Raw genomic sequence first — 23114 nt, 5'->3', positions numbered from 1 at the left:
GAAAAATGCAATATTTACAAAGTACTTTAATAAACAGCACATTTTTGTTTTACTTAAGTGGAAATATATTTTTTCTGAATTTAATAATATAATAAAATTAAATATACACATACACCAAGACATATCTATTAAAGTTAAATATTACATTTCATATAATTATGCAATAATTGATTTTAAATATCTCATTAAATATTTTAAATATCTTCATAAATGCAATCAATATGTTACAAAAACTACAGTATATAGCAAAACTCAGCTACTTGATTTTATTTATACATCTCTACACATACATATATATATTATATATATAAGAACAGGATGAAAATATCATGGTTTAGATTTTGTGATGATGCAAGCAATTAAGTAGCTCAGTTACTTCATGTTTTTGGATAAAACTGGACATGCATACATATTTTACAACTATTTGAAAATCTGGAATCTGAGGGTGCAAAAAAATCTAAATACTGAGAAAATCGTCTTTAAAGTCATCCAAATTAAGTTCTTAGCAATGCATATTATTAATCAAAAAATAAGTTTTAATATATTTACAGTAGAACATTTACAAAATAGCTTCATGGAACATGATCTTTACTTAATATCCTGATGATTTTTGGCATAAAAGAAAAATCAGTAGTTTGACCCATACAATGTAAATTCTGCTATTGCTAAAGTTATACCCCAGTGACTTCAGACTGGTTTTGTGCTCCAGGGTCACATATAGTGTACATGTCTGTATGTGAGTATGCTGTATGCATAGGCATTAGTAAATCATATTTGGATGTCTGTGGCATTAAAGCGTTAGTCGAGCTGCTGCTGAACAGACCTGTCGTCTCTGGAGCGATGCAGGCTGCCGTGATAGCTGCTCATCTTGCTGTGGATGCTGCTGGCTTTGCTTCGCACGTCGTCCAGCATGGCCAGGTGTGTGGAGGAGGCGTGGGTGGACGTGCCCTGAGTGGACGTCCCGCGGGATTTACGGATGATGGGAGTGTTGGGGTCTCGCAGCAGAGACTGAGCAAAGTCTGGCTCCTGCAGAACCTGCCGGCTCTCGTTCACCGCGCCGCTGCTGTATAACAGACAAACACATGAATGCATTTATCAGCATCTTCATGCCAACAACATGGTCAGTCAGTTCAAATACAGGTCAATAAACAAACATTTCTAATCAGATTAAAAGATTCAAATTAAACACAAGTGGAATAATCAATGACACTTACAAATTTATATACATTAAATATTTAATATTTTATAAAATATGTAATATTTTATCAATATATCATGTTATTATAGCACCTAAATTAAGAATGTACATCAAATAAATATATTAATATTATATTTCATAGATAATCTTATATTACAGAATTTTAGAATTCAGATCTTGAATCTAAGAATGTATTTATATATGTGTGTGTGTGTGTGTGTGTGTGACTAATATATAAATAAAATAATTTCTTTTAATTTAACTTTTTCTATGATAAATTCTAAAAGATTTTTATTCTTATTGTAAAATAATGGAACATTAGGTCATGAAAATTATCTGGAAATTTATTGGTAAAAATGTGCAAAAAAACCTTTGTGTGTGTACGCGCATGTGTGTGTGTGTTATAATTACATAAAAATAATAGAAGTAATATATTGAATTTTAGAATTCAGTGCATACAATCATAGCACTTGATGGTGTCTAGTTTTTTTCTCCTGTGAAGTGAAGCAGAATGAGGAAGGTACTGTAACTCACTCTTTGCGCCTGCGGCCGTGGAAGAAGCTGGCCCACTCGAAGCAGGTCTTCTTACTGCCCACCCAGAACACCGACGGGATCCCAACCACCAGCACCATCAGGTACTTCATGAGGAACAGGACGAGGTCAGGCCTGCTGGTCTGCTCCACCTACACACAGAGATGATGATCATCTTCAGATCGCTTCCCTCAGGCTCACACACACACACACACACACACACACACACACTCAGCACACTCTGGTGCTGCAGCGTTTATTACAACTATTCTGACAGCTTTTACACTGATATTTTAGTATCATTGATACTATTAGTATTTCAGTTCATATTTAATTCACACTTAACACACCTGATGCTGCACTTATGCATACATCACACACACACACACACAGGAAGAAAACGTGCTATCTCTGCAGGCTGTCAGATCAACAGATGACATGGGATCTTTCTGGTACACATTAACATACACCGAAACATATTCACAGAAAACTACTAATGTATGCTGCCTTCAAGACATGTCAGGATTATCATATTTACAAGGATAAAACCGAGGAGCAGAAATAAGAGGAAAACTCTACGTTTACTTGGAGCGTGGAGAGTCATAGCAGGAAACGTGAGGCATCTATAATTCAAAGCAAATCAGTCTTAATTAAGCTGAATGTACAATTCAGTTTTCATGCACCATTTACTGCTGATTAATAGTCATAAATATGGATAAAGGTAACTTTTTATGTTTATGGCAAGCCTGCATTTGGGAGATACTTTTATTCAAAATGACATCGCTTTCAAGGTATACAAAAAATACGATATTTGTAACAAATAAATATATAAGAAAGGATTATTACATTGTTTATAAGCTGCAATTTGCAATCTGTTAAATTGTGTAAAGTTTAAAGTCTATTAAGTGTATCTGTGTGTGTATATATATATGTGTGTATAAAAAAACATATATACACATACATACATATATATATAAACATATGTTTTTTTTAAACATTAATTTTTATAATCATGATTTTAAATTGTTAGAAATAAAAAATACAGTAAACTTTATTAAATATTACAGCAAAGGTGAAAAACGTAAAATGCGGCAACTTAGCAGAAACTAGAAAATTATCCAGATAATATTTCACACATTTATCTTAACTCTTTTTTTTTTTTTTATTATTAATGGCTGTCTATATAGGGGCTGAATAAAATAAGAGCTTTCTGGGGTGAAATGCTGGGTTTGGACCAAACAAATTGACCATGAAAATAATTATTAATGAATAATTATCCCTTCTCAACTTAAAAACTGGAAAGCAGCATTGCTTCAGCTTAATTCCACACTTTTGAATGACTAAACATTTTAATAAAGCTACACATTCCCTTCCTTAACATAAACCAGGATGTCTTCAGATCAGCAGATACTGGGGAGTCAATGACGGACATCCTCCATCCTTCAAGTGCTTCACTTTCACAGAACGGCCGTGTGATCTGACCTCACAGACTCTCATGCAGAGCCAATCAAAGGTAATGACAGGCCTGAGCACCTTTAATCACAGCAGGAGGTCAGGGGTCTGTCCTTCAGCTGGATCTCCCCTCCGCTACAATACAGGCAGCACAGCGTGATTTAACAAGCCCAGTGAAGAAAGACACCGAGAGGAAATAAACACATGCATTGTATCTGAAAAGATACACCTGAAACACCGCTGGCCAACAGGAAATATATTACATACAGAAAACACTGCTAATATAAAAATCCCACCAATATAAAAACAAGACAACTTTATATATTTCTATAAAATATTAGGAATAAATGAGTGTTGTCTCATTATATTGCCATTACATATATAATAAATATTACAAAAATGATGAACTTAAATATTTTAAAATGCATGTTATTAACATATTCTGACATTTTAATTCATTTAATTATATTTATTTCTTTTTTTTTTTTTTGTAAAAAAAATATGGTGACACATTTATGCACAGACGGACTAAATAGAAACATAGATTGATCAATATATTATTTACATATTACTAAATTTAAAAGTCTTATTGATCAATAAATTATTTACATATTACTAAATTTAAAAGTCTTATTAATTTAATACCTCTTTAAATATGAACATGAAATCCTCAAGTTCATTAAAAAAAAAAAACTTCCAAGACATAAATAAAAAATAAACATAAATACTAAAAATGGCATCCATTTTTTTTTGACAATAAAAATAAACTATTTTAAAATATTATAAAAAAGGTTTGATGTATATGAATAGAAAATACATTTATAATAGCACATGATTTAATAATAAATTATAATGCACAATATGCAATGTTTCTCAATCACACCCATACACTGTATGAATATGATTTTTCTAGGTCCTAACAACTCATATAGTGTTCTGTTGCTATAGTGCCAACTGGCTTCTTTCAGACAGTAAGACCCCGTTAAATGTAGGCATTCATCTTACGAGAGAGCATGCGATGGTGCAGACGGAGAAGATCGCCGGAGGGGAGGGAGAGAATTACTGCATCACGTGACGCTTGGGCTCGGATCCGTTTATGATTGTGTGCAGGGAGAGGCCGAGCGGCTACGGTTACACTGTAATAAAAATGCCTCATGCATCACTGCGCCGGATCGTATCTCACCATTCATTCACTGCACAACACAAAAGAACCTTTAACATGGATATCTGCAGCAAACGCAGGGCTTTACTACAATCATCTTCATTCAGTCAGCTACAGCAAAGCAGCTGTACAGTAAATCAATCACACACTTCTACTGCCTCTCCATCTGATGTCTCCATCTTCATAAAGAGAATTAGAAACACTGGTGCAACACTTGGAGGAGGCTAACAGCTGAAACCAGGGGAGGAAAAGTGGGAGGTACGATACTAAACCACATCTGCCTCTCTAGCTGCCAGAAACATTAATATGAGTGCTTAAAGACTCATCTTTCCAGTAGAAATGATATTATGAACACAGAACATTGATGCCACAACTTTCAATATAAAAATGCAATGTGTTATATTACATATAAAATGTGTACAACACTATATAACATACACAACCCTTCTTCTGTCTCTTCTCTTAAAATTATTGACAATATCAATAAGCCAATCATTATTTTCATGTTAAGGCTGATATGAATGATAAATATCCAATATGTATATTATTTTTAATACTAATTAATATTTTATAAAAAAATCTTCATTATTATTAAAAAAACAATCATTATAAATATTACAATATTCTAAAATTTAGGCATATACAGTATAAAAAAAGGATTTTTATTCTGAGATTTACTTAAAATTTAATAGTTTTATTATTTAAGGTTTTAAATATTAGCTTAAGAATATATTGGTTGACTGTAAAAATACAGGGAAGGACATATTTATTAATAAATTCAATCAATTAATCAATCAATCACTGGGTATTGCTATTAGGATTCTTTTCATTCTTTATTTATGTAATTGTAAGTTTTGTGGCATAAATAATTTCAAAAGTGTATTTTTCTTCGAAATTCCAAATAAGAAATTATATATATATATATATATATATATATATATATATATATATATATATATATATACACACACATATAGGGAAATAAGTACGTACAATAAAATATCCATTACAAATGTTGTGGTAATTTATTTGTATTCTTTTTTTAAAGAAATGAATCATTTTATTCATGCATTAAGCTGATCAACAGTGGAAGTGAATATATAATATTGTTTCAAAAATATCTATTTCAGACAAATACTGAAAATTCTGTTTTGTCATAATACATAATATTTTGAAATATATTCAAATAGGAAATAATTATTTTAAATAGTAACAATAATTAACAATATTATTGTTTTTACTGAATGTTTGAGCAAATAAATACAAAATTATTAACAATTTATTTATATCAGTCTAATATTATTATTTATCCAAATAAATGATGTAAAGAGTTTCGGATGCGACCTGCACTTTTAAAAGTAGTTTGAACTGAAATGTGTGTTGGCAGTGTAAAGATCCACACAGATTTTCTTTTTTTTTTTTTTTGATCTTGTTAAATCATTTCCCCTTCCTCAAATCGAGCCGATCACACAGACAAAGCCCCTCCCACAGTAGTTTGATTGACAGTAGTGTTTCAGCACAGACTGTACTGGTCTTACCTTACCTTGCTAGTTAGTAAGTTTTGCCATAAATGTGGCTCAAGTTTACCATCTCTCAGAGAGCAACACGGAAGAGAGGTGCGGGGTCAGCAAATCTCATTTGTATTTAAAGCAGCATGCAAGAAAACAGTTTGCTGTAGACGAAGCCTTTTTTGACAAGGTAAAAATGAGAATGAGAAATTTTAACCAAACTATGTTACAGACTTTTTATTAAGTCCCAAAAGAATCATAGCCATTTGTGGAAAATGGGTATTAAATGACCCCGTTAACAAAACTTGCAGAAGTAGAAATTAAATCTAAAATATGTTTGTGTGTTGATTTACCTTGAAGGGGCAGGGTATGTGGTAGTCTCTGCAGCGCTCCTGCACCCATGTGGTCTCCCAAACGGAGCGGTACGTCTGTTCATACAGGTAACAGCCCACTACGGTCAGCAGCGGCACCAGATACAGCACCGAGAACACACCGATCCGGATCATGAACTTCACCAGCTTGTCCTGATTCTCCTTCTCCAGAGGAATCTCCATTCGGACTCTGTTGAGCGCTACGATCCCGGCCAGCAGCAGGGACACTCCTACCAGGACGTCCAGACAGAGCGGCGCCAGCACGAACCAGCGGAGAGTGTGAACGTCGTACAGGCCCACGAAACACACACCGCTGATGTTATCACCCTCAATCTTATTCAGAGCCAGCAGGGCTATGGTTAGCATGCCAGGTATCCCCCAAGCGCTGGCGTGGAAGAGCAACGCTTTCTTCTCGATGGCTTCGCTGCCCCATTTGGGAACAGCAGCCAAGAACCAGGTGATGGTAAGAATGACCCACCAAACGCTTCCCGCCATGGTAAAGAAGTACAGCACCATAAAAAGCAGCGTGCAGGCCTTGTTATGCGAGCCTTGAGTCACTGTGGACGTTTTGAAGTGGCTGGGATTGGCTGCGTTACACGCTACGCGATCCTCCAGCAGAAAGCCCAAGAAAAACACCAGTGACACCATCATGTAGCAGACGGCGTAGAAGATGATGGGCCGCTCTGGGTAGCGGAAGCGTGTGACGTCGATGAGGAAGGTGAGGAAGGTGAAGAGCGTGGCCGAGAGGCAGACGATGGAGACGACGCCAATGAAGTAGCGGGCGAAGGTGAGCTCCTCGCGCCGGAAGTACATGTTGGGACAGGGAGGGGAGCAGTCGCGCACACCGAGAAACGTGTAGCCGAGCTCGGGATCCACTTTGAGCTCGCGGGGACACCAGAAGCCATAGTCACGCTGAACAGACATGGACGACTGGTCAGTGGGATCCTCGTTCACGAGCAGATCTACATCACGAGGGTAAGACTCGTCACAGTCTGGGAACCTGCAGTCAAGAGACAAAGACATGCATTTTACATACAATATTAATTATATATATACATATATATATACAGTTGCCAATAACAATAAATGAATAACAACCAGTGCTAGCAACAGTAACTAAAGGGCCGGGGCCAAGCTAATTATTTGACACAAGCTCTTTCTTGATTACTTACTAGCATGTAAAGAGATTGCTAGTAAGTCCATCAGGTGCATATTATACAAAATCACTAGAAATGTTGCACAGAATTTATTGCTGCAAGTTTTGTTTCACTAAACTCTACTAAAAGGTTGATTCTGGAGTAATAAAACATGCTTTCTTTTCTGACAGCTACTGCTTTGAAAGTATGTTTCCATATAACCACTGAATGTTTGACTGCTGACTGCTAACATTAATCTAACATATGCTGCAGATTTATTTCAACCTGGTTTGAATTGTGAACACATTCTTCTCTGGTTTTCACTGGAGATTAAAGGTTTCCCTCAACATCTGCATCTGCTTAAACCACCATTTCAGTCAGAAAACTTTTTCTATCAACCGTGTCCAAGAATAAACATGTTCAAACATTACAGCACTATTTACCTTCAGAAATGCTGAGCATTTATGTGGCAATCACATCTTGACACACTGGCCAATGTTCACTTTGTACCTTCTCTCAAAAACCACCTTAAATTTCCCAAACTGTTGAATGAGTACCTGCTGCACTCCGTCTCCTCCGGCCAGGTGACTCCAAACATGTCCATGAGTTTCTGGCAGTCTCTCTTGGCGTGCGTGCACAGGCTCCGGCACGGCAGAGACACCCGTCCATACTCCATACACACAGGGGCATACAGGGCACACAGGAACGGCCGGAGGTCTGGAGAGCACTGCAGGTTCACCATGGGGTGGAAGGGCTGTTTGGGGAGGGAGAGCAGAGAGTTAGTTCGTGCCAAGCACCCAGAGAGTTTATGACAGATCTTGTAAAAACACACAGCTTGGCTCTGGCAGCAGTCTGGGAGAAATATGAACTCCACTGGACCTGCATGGCAAGAGTTTAGATTGCCCAGAAGGAAGAGATGCAAGAAAACTTCTCCGGTAGAAGTCAACAAAACATTGAAACTGACAACTTAAAAATGTTATCCAATGTGAGCTGTTCTTTGAAAAAAGATGTCTGACCGTGGAATCAAAGTACAACTCACTCTGCTTTTGAAACTACTTTTCAGATGATGTCATCGAGGCCTTATATTTTCAACATATTATCATCGTAATATTTTCAGGTTAGAATAGACCTAAAATTGGTCTCAAATGCCCAAATCAATCAGTCCCATGAAAGACTTTAAAAGTACTTTCATCAGGCCAGATGCTGTAAAAAATATTGTGCATTCTTAATATGCTTAATTTACAGTAATCTGGTAGGGGAAAAAAATATATTTTTCAAGTGCGTTTAGTCATTACATCTTAAGAAAAAAAAAAGATCCTAAGAAAATGTGAAAACTTTTTAATTTAACAGTTACACTTTCTAACAAACCTATTTAATTTATGAAAAATTTTATTTTCTCAATTCTTAGTTATTTTCTTAATATAATTTCTTAAGATAAATAAGACTTTCTTAAAAATATATACATGAGAACACACAATTTTTTTTTATTTTATTAATTTTACTTGTGAACATTCTTACAAACTTCCTGAAACAATCTGGGAATTAAAGACATTTATTTTTATTAATCTTAAAACATTTCTTGATTTATTTCTTTAGAAGATTTTCATGAGTCCAGCCCCTGATAACAACAAAAACTATCATTTTCTATCATTTAAAAATGTTAAACATTTTCACGAATGTCTTCGAGTTTTCACTTAAGAAATTTCTCCCTTGAGAAGAGTTTCGTGCCTCCCAGAATCTCAAGGTGCAAGAAGACAGGCAGGAAGTTGTCTGGGTACAGTAACCTGATGCCCCTTCAGCAGGATTACAGGCCAGTTTGGCAGCTCCAAGGACGCTTTTGTGCCCTAAAGGGGCCCAGTGCATGCTGGGAGAGAGAGCAGCTGCAGAGCCGGGTATTTAAATTCAAATCTTTGAAGGAACAGACAATAAGCCTCCACCTGGGGTTAGCCAATACATATGCACTTCCTGCTGAGGTCTGGCCCTTTGTGACCGCCGTGTTTTTTGGAAAGAACGGGGAGATTGACACACCGCAACATTGCCGGATTGCTCCAGTGAACTTAATCCCCACGTTGGACAATATTTACAGATCATTTGCATGGGTTACGGTTTTCCCTCCAAGACACAGACACCAGCATACTGCTGAGAAAACCAGCGAGGAGCTCCAGAACGTCTTAAAAAAGTTCCAAAATAACTTTCTCAAATTTGGTATGATGCAAATGAGCCGTGAATAAAAGCTTTATCAATATTTGAGGAAGGTTATAAAATATTTACCCTGCCTCTGGAGCGAGTGAATTAAAGCAACATCAAAAGAAACACGAGCAGCTACTATCGGCCTCCTGCATGGAAACCCCATGCACTTCAGTAATTGAGCTGTACGAACAGAATTTAAATGGCTCTTGACATGTTTTGCCCCCTGTAGATGCCAGACTGGTCATTTTATTGATTTTGAGCGTCCTCCCCATCACTCCCTGCTCTACTGGTACATTCAGGAGGAGATAACAGTGTAGTCTTATGGGAATCGGGCTCGGGTACAACAGAGGAACTGAATTACACCAGCCGTCTTTATTATTTATGCGGATCTGATACGATAGTGCAGTCATATCGTGACAGGATGCCTTGTGGCGGCACATGTACTACATGCTGAAGGAAACACCACACACAACATACAATACACAAACACACGGCTAGCTCTGCAAATATATCTATTTATGAGCATTAATGTTGTTGGCTTTCTTTCTACAGTGAAAGACATGAAGACTTTTTTAATGTTAGTGTGTAATGTTTAAACATGTCAAAACTCACCTGTTTTTCATAAATCACCCTTCGAAGGTAGCAACTAATTCTGTAAAGCATGTGAATGACAGGGGTGTAACTACAAACGGCAGCTCAGACCGTCTCTCAGTAGAATCTGTGGATCTGTCGAGCAGATAGAGACGCCACTAGAACGCCATGAATCTTCTCCCTGTCAGAGCATGAAATGCCCTTTTGCATGCTTACTCTGAATGCAGAATGGAGATCACAGCCTTTTATTTAGGGAGCATGAATTAAAGGTTCTAAAAAACGAACACTGACAAAAAAAGGAGCGCTGCCAAATTTAGACAGACAATCCTGAGAGTTGATGCCTTGTGAAGAGGAAAAGAGCGCTGAACATCCAACAAGCCACAGACATTTGGGAAACGATGAACTACTTTAACATGAAGAAAGCTGGATTAAAATGACACATAGATCTATAAAGAGGCTGTATATACTGTGTGGAGGCAGAAATGTGTCAAGCATTGAAGTTTCTTCTATGTCGTTTATTCCGCAGTGCTTAAAAAAAATCTGATTTGATGTAGAAACAATAGCCTACTTTCCAAAGTCTCTCACAGACTGTTCCAGAGCTGACAGCTTCATTCATTACAATGAAGACACAATTCAACAATAGCTTTGCCAAGCAATGATCTGTCAGAATAATATGTTGCATGTCCAAAAAAAATATATATATATACAAAAACCAAGTTAATGATTAATGATAACATGTTAAAGTATTACCTAATTTATTACCAAAGATTAATTAATATATAAAATGTTTCTGGGTTACATTTATACCTTAAATAGTGGTGCTTATGCACAATAAAGCTTCATTTTTTAAACTGATAACTACATTAATTAACAATAGCTTACAATGATCAATATTTCTAAAGTATTTAATAATCTTTGGTAATTTAATCTAATATTTTTTTTACTATATATATATATATATATATATATATATATATATATATATATATATAATACAGTAATAATACTTCTACAGTAATTCTACAGTATTTATTTGAATGCTAATTTCAGCATTATATATATATATATATATATATATATATATATATATATATATATATATATATATATATATTAGTAAATGCTGTTATTAGCATTCAAATAAACACTGTAGAATTACTGTAGAAATAGTATTACTGTAATATTGTATATTAAATTTTTTCACATAATATACTAAAAATACACTAATAATAAACAATTATTTAAAAATGTTAATTTCATTTTCAAAACACTAAACTAACATGAACAACTGCATTTCGATTATCATTAACAAATGCTTTAAAGTTAACAAATTAGACGTTATTAAAGTGTTCCCAAAATAACCATTTAATGAAATATACACTTACTGTAATACAAATCAACTGTAAGATTTTTTTTAACTGATTTTTCTTCACTGAAGCGTGTTCAACCTCACATACTCATATGCTTTTAACAGGCACAATCACTTTTAATATTTCAGCACGCAGCCATATGTGCGTTAACACACGTGTGTTGTAAACAGTCACATAGCGTGCGTCTTCAAGCATGTGCACTTAAAATCGATGACCGCAAACTTCCCAGCGGGGAGAGCGTTTGGATAGCTCTCTATCCATCTCTTTCCCGGAGGGTGTAAACCCCGCTGACCCCATTCTCAGAGACGATTCCTCCTCTAACAGCCTCTCATAGGTCTCCATCACCACACCAGTGCTGCTTTCACATCACTGACTTCACATCTACAGCTCAGCTTCTGCACGAACAGCCTAAAAAACTGCGCTCATCAGAGTAAATGCCTGGCCCTGTGTGACACTGTTTTGAAAAATGCAACTTATGCTGCATAAGTGTTCGTTCGTTCGTTTATTTATTTATATAGCAGCTTGCAGTCCTTAAATGCCAGGAAGTACAAATATGATCTCAAACGTTTAAAGTTAAACGTGTTAGAAGAAATTGATAATGTTAGTATTACACTTGGACTGTGGGGCTTAATATGCTCAGCTAGGTATTCTGGTGCCATTCCATGAAGAGCTTTAAAATCATATATCACAAGCTTATACTGTGTCCTAAATTGTACTGGTAACCATCCTAAAAAGACAAGAAGGGAGTAACATGATCTCCTGGCATTCATTAACCACCTTGCAGCAGCATTTAGTGCTAACTGCAAGCGAGCGACATGTTTATGACAACATTAAGAGCACTACAGTAGTCTAGACGTGACAAAATATAAGCACGGACAACTTTTTCCAGGTCCCTTGCTGGAAGACGAGTGCAGTATTTACTTTTTCTACAGCTTTCACATTGCACCTTTCACACTGTGAATTAGTATAACCAGCAAAAAATAAAGCAAGACTAATGCATCTAAGAGTTGCGTTTTCTGTGAACGGATCTTTCTGTTCGCCTGTCAGTGAGACGTGAAGGTGTAATTAATCAAGACCACTCACACGTTCCCAAAAGAGAGATTCATACATATTATTTAGCCTAATCTCCATGTCTAAGACGGTAATGGTAATTAAAACATTGCGGGGTTGATGTGAAAGCCGCGTCGTCGAGCCAGCGAGCCCAGACTGTGTAGGAGGAGCAGCCCGAGGAAACGGGTGAGTTTCTGGCAGCGGTGCAAAAGAGCACATTTGTCTCTCACAGTCGCCAAGCCACTCCTCTAACACTTCAATGGATGGATTAAGTTTCGGCCTGTTTTTCTTTTGTCAGACTCATGATTCATTTAAAGAATCGATGAATAGAGGTTACCTTTGAAAGCCTCAAGCTTTCAGAGTAATGCTGCATGCTTTTACGGCTTCCTGGGCTACTTCAGAACTTCTTGGTGAGAAAAATAACACATTAAGACGTCTACAAACTGTATTTCAGTGTGGATTAGGTAGAAAAGGAAGCACAGATATCTGGACAAGACCTGGCACCATTTTGGGTTTTTCAGAAAAAAGCAAAAATGTCCTCTGGCAGCACCATGGTACAAGGTTGGCAAAAGATTGCCAATACCATGGCATTTCATCTGTACTGTGTGGTACTTTTTCAAAGAATACCATGTGCTACCATGATGCATGTCCAAAAACATGTTTTATTTTAAGAGACATGTTCAAAACCATGTAATGCCAGGGTTCTTTAATATAGAGTAGTACTGAACAATGGCCATTTTCATTTACCACAATGCATTTACATGATACTTAAAAGGAATTGAAAAATTACTTTGGTATTACATGGTATATTTCCAAAAATCAAGATATTACCATTGCACTTTGACATCCCATGTAACTAAATGATCACCACAATCATATACCATGGCATATGTCCAAAACACGAAGGTAGTGCCAAGGTAATTTAATCATTCGGCTCAGAACTGAATAATAATATTCATACATTTAAATCATACTGCATGGTACTAATTCAAAGAAAACCACGGCAGTACAATGATACATGCCCAAAAAGAAAACTTTGTATTATCATGCTAAATAGAGCCCGACCGATATTGTTTTTTTGGGGGGCCGATGCCGATATTAGGGAGTAAAAAAGATCACTACCGATATATCAGCCGATATTCTTTATAGGATATATTATAGTACAGTATGGTCAAAAGTTTGGTCATACTTCCCATTTGTGTTTCCAAACTTTTGAATGGTACTATATTGAATACAATAAACAGAATATATAGCCTATATATAAACACACTGTTTGCAATGATAACTCAAAAGTGGTGATCAAACACTTATAATCAGGGCCTAAAACTAACTTTTTGACACACCTGCCAATGGCTGGTGATGTGATAATAATAATTAGCATATTTATATATTTAAATAATATTGCATGGTCCTTAAAGAATATTTTAATTTTTATATACACGTATCACTGAATGAATAGCATGTTCATATTTATGTACATGATACATCATTTACAAGGAACTTAAATTAAATTCCACATGTATCAAAATAATAACGTAATGCCAGGGTGCTATGATAAAGAGAGGTACTGAATGATTACCATATTCTTTTACAATGGTATATTTACATCTTACTTTAAGGAATACCCTGGTATTACATGGCAGGGTTATATGTCATAACAAAATACGATTACGCTCATAGTTTGACATATATCATGGTGCTGCTGTCGATTACCACATGCACATACCACAGTAAATGTCTAAAATATCATGGAAATGCCAAACTTAATACTTAACCAAAGAACTGAATGATTTAAATCAAACAGCATGACACTAATTCAAAGAATAAATGACATTACCATGATATCTGGTCCAAAACATGGTATTATAAAAATACAGGTCTAAAACACCAGGGTACTTCGATAGTACTGCTGAATGACTACTGTAAAAAACATGGTAGTACTATAGTATGTGTCCACAAAAGCAGTCTCATAATGGATGTCTGCAGGGTAATGCAGGTGTCTGGACTGGACTCTTGCCTGACAGTGTTTTTTGGCGGATTTGGACATATTGAAAGAGTGAAATCAGATCCGAACAGGAAAACCCCCACACCCGTCCTCCGCTCACAGAGCAGGTGGAATCGCCAAGCAAACAGACCTTGTGCTAGTGGAAAATCCAGTTTACCAACTCTGCAGAGAGAAAACCTTCTCTCAAGATTAGAAAGTCAAAGGGTTTGAGTCTTTCTAATGCAAGAATTGCTCACCCTTTCACTACTGTGATGTGTGTGTGTGTGTGTGTGTGTCATGCTGATCAGTTCTGAATGACTGCGTTTCTGCTTGACACACTTCCCAAAACTGTCATTATTTAAAGGTCAAATGACAGATTTTGCAGTCATTTACTCATATATTCAGCTGAGGTCAGATGTTTACATACACCTTGCAGAATCTGCAAAATGTTGATTATTTTACCAAAATAAGTAGCATCATACAAAATGCATTTCATGTGGATTTAGTACTGTCTTGAACCATTTATTTTAGAAGTCAACTAAATAAGATTTGCAGAGTTTGTTAAGCTAGTGTAGATTTAAAGGCTTAGTTGTCTTTGCGTAGATAATAAGCTCAAGTTTCTCATTCAGTGGAAGTCTGATGGATTTCCATCAGATATTTTGCACAATTATTATCCAATCACAAACCCAGATTATAAGTGATTATAATGGTGATGCTTGTCTTAGCAAACTCCATTAATAAAAGCAGGTCAATGGTGAAGGTGATTGGAAGTCACGGAGAACCCATTCAAACACATATCCATCTCTTTCTGTCTACAAGTCTCAAGTTAACACGCTCTGACAAACTGCTGTGCACTAGATAGTCTGAACTGCCAGAGTAGTAGAAGAGTCCTTACGTAACAGATTCTTCCCTCCGGCCCAGAACACTGTCAGATACTATCAGGACGTTTCCCATCAGCAGTGACCCACCATCAGTCTGTCTGCAGCTCCACATCCCCGCTGAAGAGCTGAAGATCCAGTGTTTCTGGCAAACCATATAAAATACCACAGTAACACCTTTGCAAAACTTGCCAGAATGCTCAGGTAGAAACCTGCTCAGACTTCTTCAGAAAATGTCAAAATTAACTTTTAAATAATGCACAATTTCCTCAAAAAGGTTACATAACCCTTTTGGCTTAACTTCAATTTTAAATGACTTTATAGTAAAAATAAATAAATAAATAACACCACCACAATATATTACCTATACGAACTGTAACAATATTAACATTTACTAATTTACAGAACATTTTTACTAAACTAAAATATAATTTTAATAGACTAAAATATTGCTGTGATTAATTTATTTATTTTAAAGATCTCTTATGTTCAGCAAGGCTTGCACAAAAATACATTAAAAACAGTAACATTATGAAATATTATTACAATTTATAATAACTTTTCTCTATCTTATTATCTGAAAACTAATTTATTTCTTTGACAAAAAGCTGAATTTTCAGCATCATTACTCCAGAAGAAAAAGAAACATTTCCTATTATTACCAATGTTTTTTTTTTTTTTTTTCAGAATTCTTTGATGAATATAAAGCTCAATAGAAGAGTATATATTTGAAATAGGCTTTGATTTTTTGTAATAACTGTATGTCTTTACAGACATTTTGCTGAATTAAAAAAATCTTATCGACCTTCCTAACAGATATTTATTTATTAAGGAGAGAATGCTATACTTATGCATTCAAAATGCTGTAAAACATTCCAGTGTTTTTGCGTTCACAGATGTAAAGAGACACTGATTGAGTGCTTATAAATGAGGACACAAAACGAGAAGTGAATCGTCCATGTGAGTGACACGGAAACACGCTGGCTGCTCTGAACGGGTGAATAAATTGTGGCGTGCAGGGGCACACAGAGAATAAAACACATCCTGTCTCTCCTAGAACAACAACAAAGATAAACTCCTTCTGCAGTCACCAATTGGCTCTGGGCGGCCCTTCACTTTCACACAGGCGTGAAAGACTCAAGGGCCTTGAATGGGGAAAATTGGCCAAACGGGGAGTGATTTCCTTCATCTGAGCTTTGGAAGAATAACAGGAGAAAGAAAGGACAGCCCGCTCCCACACTCCTTCTGTCCTGTCATTCATCCAGCCCTGAATCAAGACCACTTCTCGTCCTGGCCCCGTCTTTCACTCGTCTCAGCACTCTTTCCTGACATTTTTAATAGTCGCACCATGGTAACGCCGATGCAGGAACAGGCCCATCTGAAGTGGAGGGCTTTTGACAACTCTTCATCCTCAGGGGTCAGAGGTCAGCGCGAGGGACCGCCTTCCTGGGAACACTAAAGCTTGTCCTTTTGAGGCCGTACAATTACGGTTTGTTACTATGGTGAAGCCTCTACCCAGTTAAGGAAGATGGAGAGAATTGAAGAGAGTGAAAGAGAGATTTGAGTCCATCTCAAAAAGAGCAGTTCTGTAGAAACTACAGGGGGTCTTACAGACAAACAACACACCATTACAATTATTTCAATCTGAATGCACACAAAGACGTACAGAATTAGGGGCCGTTCACACAGGACGTGTTCTTGTGTTCAAACACAGCTAGACTGCAACTGAATGCAGACGAGCTGAACTATTTTGACTTAAAAAGCCAAAGAAACCTACCTGTCAGGGAGTTCTTTGTATATTCTATGCATTATCTTTCATCAGGATACATGCCAGCATAAAAGTAGCACTTGTTTTCTATCTCAGATTCACAAGTTCTTCTGCTTTCTTGAGGAAAATCTTCCAGAATAGGACATTTGCATACTACTTGTGCTATTTCTGCAGTATAGATGTTGTGTGGCAAGTTTCCTTTATGCCTGGATTACACAAGCGGCATTCTATATTTGCCAAAATGTGCATTCAACTGTATCCTGCAATGCAATGCAATTCTGAACTACGGTACACAAGCAAAGTGCAGAGGTCATGTGACAATGTAGCATAAAACAATCTGAATATTACATTTTATAGTATTTTGTCTTGTATTCCAGACCAGCACAAATATAATTATTAATTAAATAACTTTATTAAGTGACCTTTCACCTTAAAAAAAATATATTATTAAATGTTACAAATAAAACGTTAAGTAATAAAAGTCTCTCTTTTTTATCCTTCTGTGATCAAAACATGAAAAGTGCTGAAAAGTACTGAGGTCATGTGACTATTTGGACATTATAATTTTTTGATCTTGTTTTCCAGCACAAATATTTAAACACTCTGAAAACAAGAGACATTTACTTAAAAGACATAAGTCTTGTTTTCTGTAAACAATGATCATAATTAAGTTGAAATCTAAAACAAAACAACAATCTGCCATTGGGGTCAGAAAACTAAACTTCTTTTTAAGGGAAAACAGGTTTATTTTTTCTTACCCCACTAGCTGATTTTTTTTGTCTTGTTGTAAGCATACATACATTTTTGCAGACTTTTCATAAACACATTCTTCACACTTAAGTATGACTTAATCACCATTGTCTCTCAAGTGAATGCATCTTGACTGTTGTAGAATGTAATGGTTGTGTATACTGGAAAACAACAAAAATATAATAAGATTTTTTTTTTCTTTAAACAAAAATAGTATACAGAGTATAATGTGCATTATGGAGTATTCTGGTATTCCGGTGGTTTTTCTAATAGCATACTACCATAAAAGTATTTTTTATTATTATGCAAATTATCTGTATGCAGCGGACATAGTATTTTTAGGCATTTTACAGCATGATGTGCTGCATGCATTAATCAGTATGCTAGTGTTTCATTCTGAACAGCCTCAGTCTTTTATTTTAGCCAACGTCTGATGACCTCACACACAGGTCTGTCATTATCATACAGACTCCGCCCACTTACAGCATCACTGCTCGCATCACAATGCAGGCGTTTAGACCCCAAAACCAGTTTCCCTGGAGATCTTTAATCAGCGCAGGGTGGGAAGCTTGAGTGCTTTTGGTTCCATGAAGGAAAGCCACAGTCACATCATATTCTGGTTCATTTATAATTACTCAGTGAAAACCTAAACGACTGAACTTAGGGTTAACAGATCAAATTAATTCACAAGCTTCTTAACCTTTTCAGAAACTGGCTACATCCCATGAAATCTGTCTAGAACAATCTGCAATCTGCATCTGCAAACAATTTAAACCATTTTGGGAAAAATAACAAATATCAATAAAAATATGGGGAACATTATTTAAATGTTATTTTCAAAATATTTAATTTTTTGTAATACTCAAATGTACAAATAAAGAGAAGAAAACATAATGGGAATAATACTGATTTTGTTTGATGGCATAACTCTTGGAATAAAGTTGGAATAAAAACAATAACATTAAAAATGTACACAAAAAAATCTATAAATATATTAATATTACAATTCCTTCACTTTTATGTCAAAAGAATATTTAATATTAATATTATTACAAATATTGGGAACAATACGGATGTTACTAAATGTGTAATTCTGCAAGTAATTAAGTTAAAATAATTTCAGTAATGCTGGAACAATTAAACATTGACACTAAATACATACATATAGTTAAAAACACTTTATTGCTTCTATTTTAAGTCATAAAACAGAGCAGTGTATCAGATAACTGATTTAACCCTAGCTCATCACAGAGGCAGCATGGGAAGGGGGAAGTGTTGTTTTTACAGTCTCTGCTCTGGTTCACCAGCAGGGCATCTCGGGGTGATGTAATACATACCCACAGGGGATACTGTACACCCCTGACAGATGAGCCACCATGAGCCTCAGGGCCGGCCGGGTCACATGACCGACTGACACCGGCTGCTCTGTAGTGATGTCACAACACAGATGGTGTTTAATTGACTGAAACAATGAGAGAAAGCGCATTACTCCACGCCTCAAATCAATCCAGCCATTACAGCTCTCAGCAGATTATGAGCTCGTTAGAGGCGGGAAAAAACTGAAGATGGCACCATTAGTTCCTCTAACACATGAATAAAGCGGGATTCAACAGACGAGCCACTCCTGAGATGCCACAGAAGCATTTCACAATAGTTATACTAATGTTTATTATTGAGGATAATAAGTGACACATCTGATATCAATATAATCAATATCTAAATAAAACTAAGTCTAATAATTTAGCAGGAGGAAAAGTTTCAGTATACATACATTATATTAGGGCTGCACAATTAATCCAATTTCTAATCGCGATTACAATTATGGATGCCACAATTACATAATCGTTCAAAGCAGCAATTAATCGTTCAAAGTCCCCTTATGTTATTCTGCACACTTAAGATGCTTTTTCTCTTTCTACATTTTATCTTAAGGGTTTTTCCCATTATTTACATTTTAGTATAACTTTATAATACCATTCATATATATATCTGTTATAATTTAAAGAAATCAATCCGATCTAGATTTGACATTTGAGTTTTTTTAAAGTACAAAGTTTTTCAGTTAGTGTTTTCAGCTTCTTTATTTTCATCTGAAAATACGGCTTGCAGTTGCATCAAACAATGTTATAAATATCATTCAATGTTAATTGTAATAATCGTAATTAATAATTGCAATTACAATTTCAAGGGAATAATCTATTATTATGATTCTTGTCATAATCGTACAGCTCTACATTATATAATATTATTTAGATTTTATCATAATATATTTTTCACTATATATATATATATATGTGTGTGTGTGTGTGTGTGTGTGTGTGACACACCAACACACACTCACACTCACACATACACAGTATAAATACACAGACACAGTATATATAGGGAGATAGTAGATCTACTATCCTTGATGACAGACACATCAGCACCCGAGTTAGTTTTCTTGATGAATAACAGATCTATTACACGCACACAAAAAACCTCAGGGCAAAAATGATCTCACTGCATTTCATATGGATATGATTCATCAAAATGGCCGTGGCAGACATTAAAACTCTGAGAAACTCCTGAGCAAGCATGTCCTGCATTACACAAATGGAGAAGGAAAATTAAAACTGTAGTATGTTTTTAGCATTATATGCCACTATAACCATTCAAAACAAGAATTTTGGTAGGTTATATATAAAAATTTATTTTGTAATACAAAACTAAACATAAAATAAATATAAAAAATACATTATAATATATATATATATATATATAATTATATATATATTATAATACAAGATCACATCACAAGAAAAGCACCTTAACAGCATGTTACTACTAACATGCACAACCCCCTAAAAATAGCACCTACAATCCTTCAGCTCTCACATTAAAAAAAAGATATATAATAAAGGTTATTTCCCTTGTCAAGAGCCACCGTCAGTCTGAATTATTCAAGCTCATCAAAGCACCGACCACGAACCACAAGCTTCCACGACAAACAGCTCCATGGCAACCTAGATTTCCTGCCACCTTCTCTAAATCCCAGCTGTATAAGACAGAAGGAAAAGCATGGTTACCTCCATCGCCAGAGCGGCCGTCTGCTGGTCGTAGTGGTTGAGGAGGTTGGGCATGAAGGTGGTGTTGTAGGGAAGATCCTGGCACATTCGGAGGCCGATCGACTCGCAGGTGAACATGCTGTGACTGCCCACCGAATCCATGTGGATGCCCAGGCTGCCGGCGAACTGGGACAGAACCAGCAGAGCAGTGAAGAGACACATCCTTCGCAAAGCTAAATCCACGATGTGCCCCATGCTTGAACGGCAGAACACGGCGGGACAGGACTGAGAGGACAAACGTGAGCACAAGGGTTTATTCTCTACGCAGAAACCACAGCGTGTAAGGTATACCGCTACGAGCGACCGCTTCCATCTCCTTCCTGTCCGGTCCTCATGGATACCTGATGTTGACCGGCGTCTCGGGTCAGTGCACGCTTTGATCAGACCCTTCGACAGTCTAATGCATCCTCTCACATTCATACAAGACTACAGAATCTGTCTTTGATCAGGGTGGTCCTCAATAGATCGGCTTTAGGATGTGGCTACGACTGATACTGGATACCTGTAACGACACATATTAAAAGACAAGTCTAAAACAAGGGGATTTGTAAAATACAGACACCACCGGACTCATCCGAAGCAAGCGTGCAATAAACAAATTAGCTATTTTAACTGGTTTACTTCATTAGTTTTGTGTCTGGCAAAGCCTAGCTTGTAAACAGTTCCTGTAGCAGGAAAGACCATTTAAACAGCTGCTATAACAGCCGTAAACCAAAACCAACAATCCATTATCTAGATAACCTCACAAAAACCTGTCGAGTCATATTTTAGCTCTAAAATCAACAGGAAAAAAAACTCTATTTTATTTTGAACAGAAAAAAATCGAGCCTATTTAAGAACCCTTAAAATTGCATTTGTTGTGAAAATTGCATTAGTGCAAAATTTTTTTTTAATAAATTGCATTTATTTCTGTATTATTGTAATGAGAACAAGATTTTATTGTGCTAAATTATTGGAAATTCTGTGGAGAAATCTGGTTCATTGTCATTAAAATAATGTTTAAAAAGTGCAATGTAAAAATATCTTACTGTAAATACTTCATTTTTATTATGCATTAAATAACTTAATCTTTTTTTAAGTCTGAGCTGAAATATGAACTTCCTTCACAAATTAATAACCAACACTGGATTCATATGCATCAAATCAAATGATATATTTAATGCATTTCCGATTTAAATGCGCAAATGAATCCAATGTTGATTAATACACACAAACACACACACACACACACACACACACACACACATTCAATGAGATAAACTATTAAGTAGTAATCGTAATATGGACAGTGAGTAAATAATGATACATTTTCTCACATATCACTTCACACGCCCTTCTCAATCCCGATTGTGTTAAATCTGAATTAACAGAAGCCAGTGTAAACATATCCCATCCCCCTTACAACACACAACCTGCTCCAACCAGCCAGGAAACACAGTAACCAGATATTTAAAAATCCGAATAAAGTCTTCAGGAATGGTCTTATACGAAAACACAGTAATAGCATGATTATATATTAATTATCATTATAGGGTGTAGCACACCTTACATTGCATTACACATATAAAATATTCCGAATATTCGGATATTTCATGCAGGACTGCAGTGTCAGCAATGTTACACATATTATGGGGCTCCACATGTCTGAACATTATTCAATTCCAGACATGGACAGCAGACCATATGTATGGTTTTACGAAATAAAGGATAAAAACACATTTATATGTGTTAAAACTCGCGGACGGTGCTTGTAATATTATGCATGTAAAACTTTACCTTTCCGTGGCAGAGCTCCTCTGGTTTTGTCCATATGACACAATACAGCGTGCCTCGGTGTAGATTTACGCATCAGGTTCGATTTCTGCACCTACACTCATGTAACACACTGAAGTGCGCGCTGTAGCTTCCCAAAGACAGTTACACCTCAACACACTCGCTTATTTGCATTGAGACGCTGAGGGATGCAAAAATCGTAAACTACCAGAAACGAGCACATGAAGAGCGTCACGAATGGCTGGTGGCTTTGCATATTCACAGCAAAACTCCCGATTCGCCCCACCTTCCAATA

At 36.1% G+C, this 23114-nt stretch overlaps 1 protein-coding gene across 1 annotated transcript in view; it reads right to left on the bottom strand.

Annotated features, from left to right (window-relative positions):
• fzd3b (frizzled class receptor 3b) overlaps positions 1-23114 on the bottom strand; it is a 25607-nt gene extending 2493 nt beyond the window's left edge. The window contains exons 1-6 of the mRNA XM_026286565.1: positions 22823-23114; positions 21008-21548; positions 7916-8112; positions 6205-7222; positions 1733-1881; positions 824-1063 (exon numbers count right to left, since the gene is read on the bottom strand). Coding sequence (XP_026142350.1) covers positions 824-1063; positions 1733-1881; positions 6205-7222; positions 7916-8112; positions 21008-21466 — 2063 coding nt within the window. The 5' untranslated portion in view covers positions 21467-21548; positions 22823-23114. The remainder of the gene's footprint in view (positions 1-823; positions 1064-1732; positions 1882-6204; positions 7223-7915; positions 8113-21007; positions 21549-22822) is intronic.

This window comes from Carassius auratus, chromosome 17, assembly GCF_003368295.1.
Source record: "Carassius auratus strain Wakin chromosome 17, ASM336829v1, whole genome shotgun sequence".
NCBI classification, from domain to species: Eukaryota; Metazoa; Chordata; class Actinopteri; order Cypriniformes; family Cyprinidae; genus Carassius; species Carassius auratus.
Note: the sequence above shows the minus strand (reverse complement) of the source record. Positions and strands in the feature narration are given on the sequence as shown.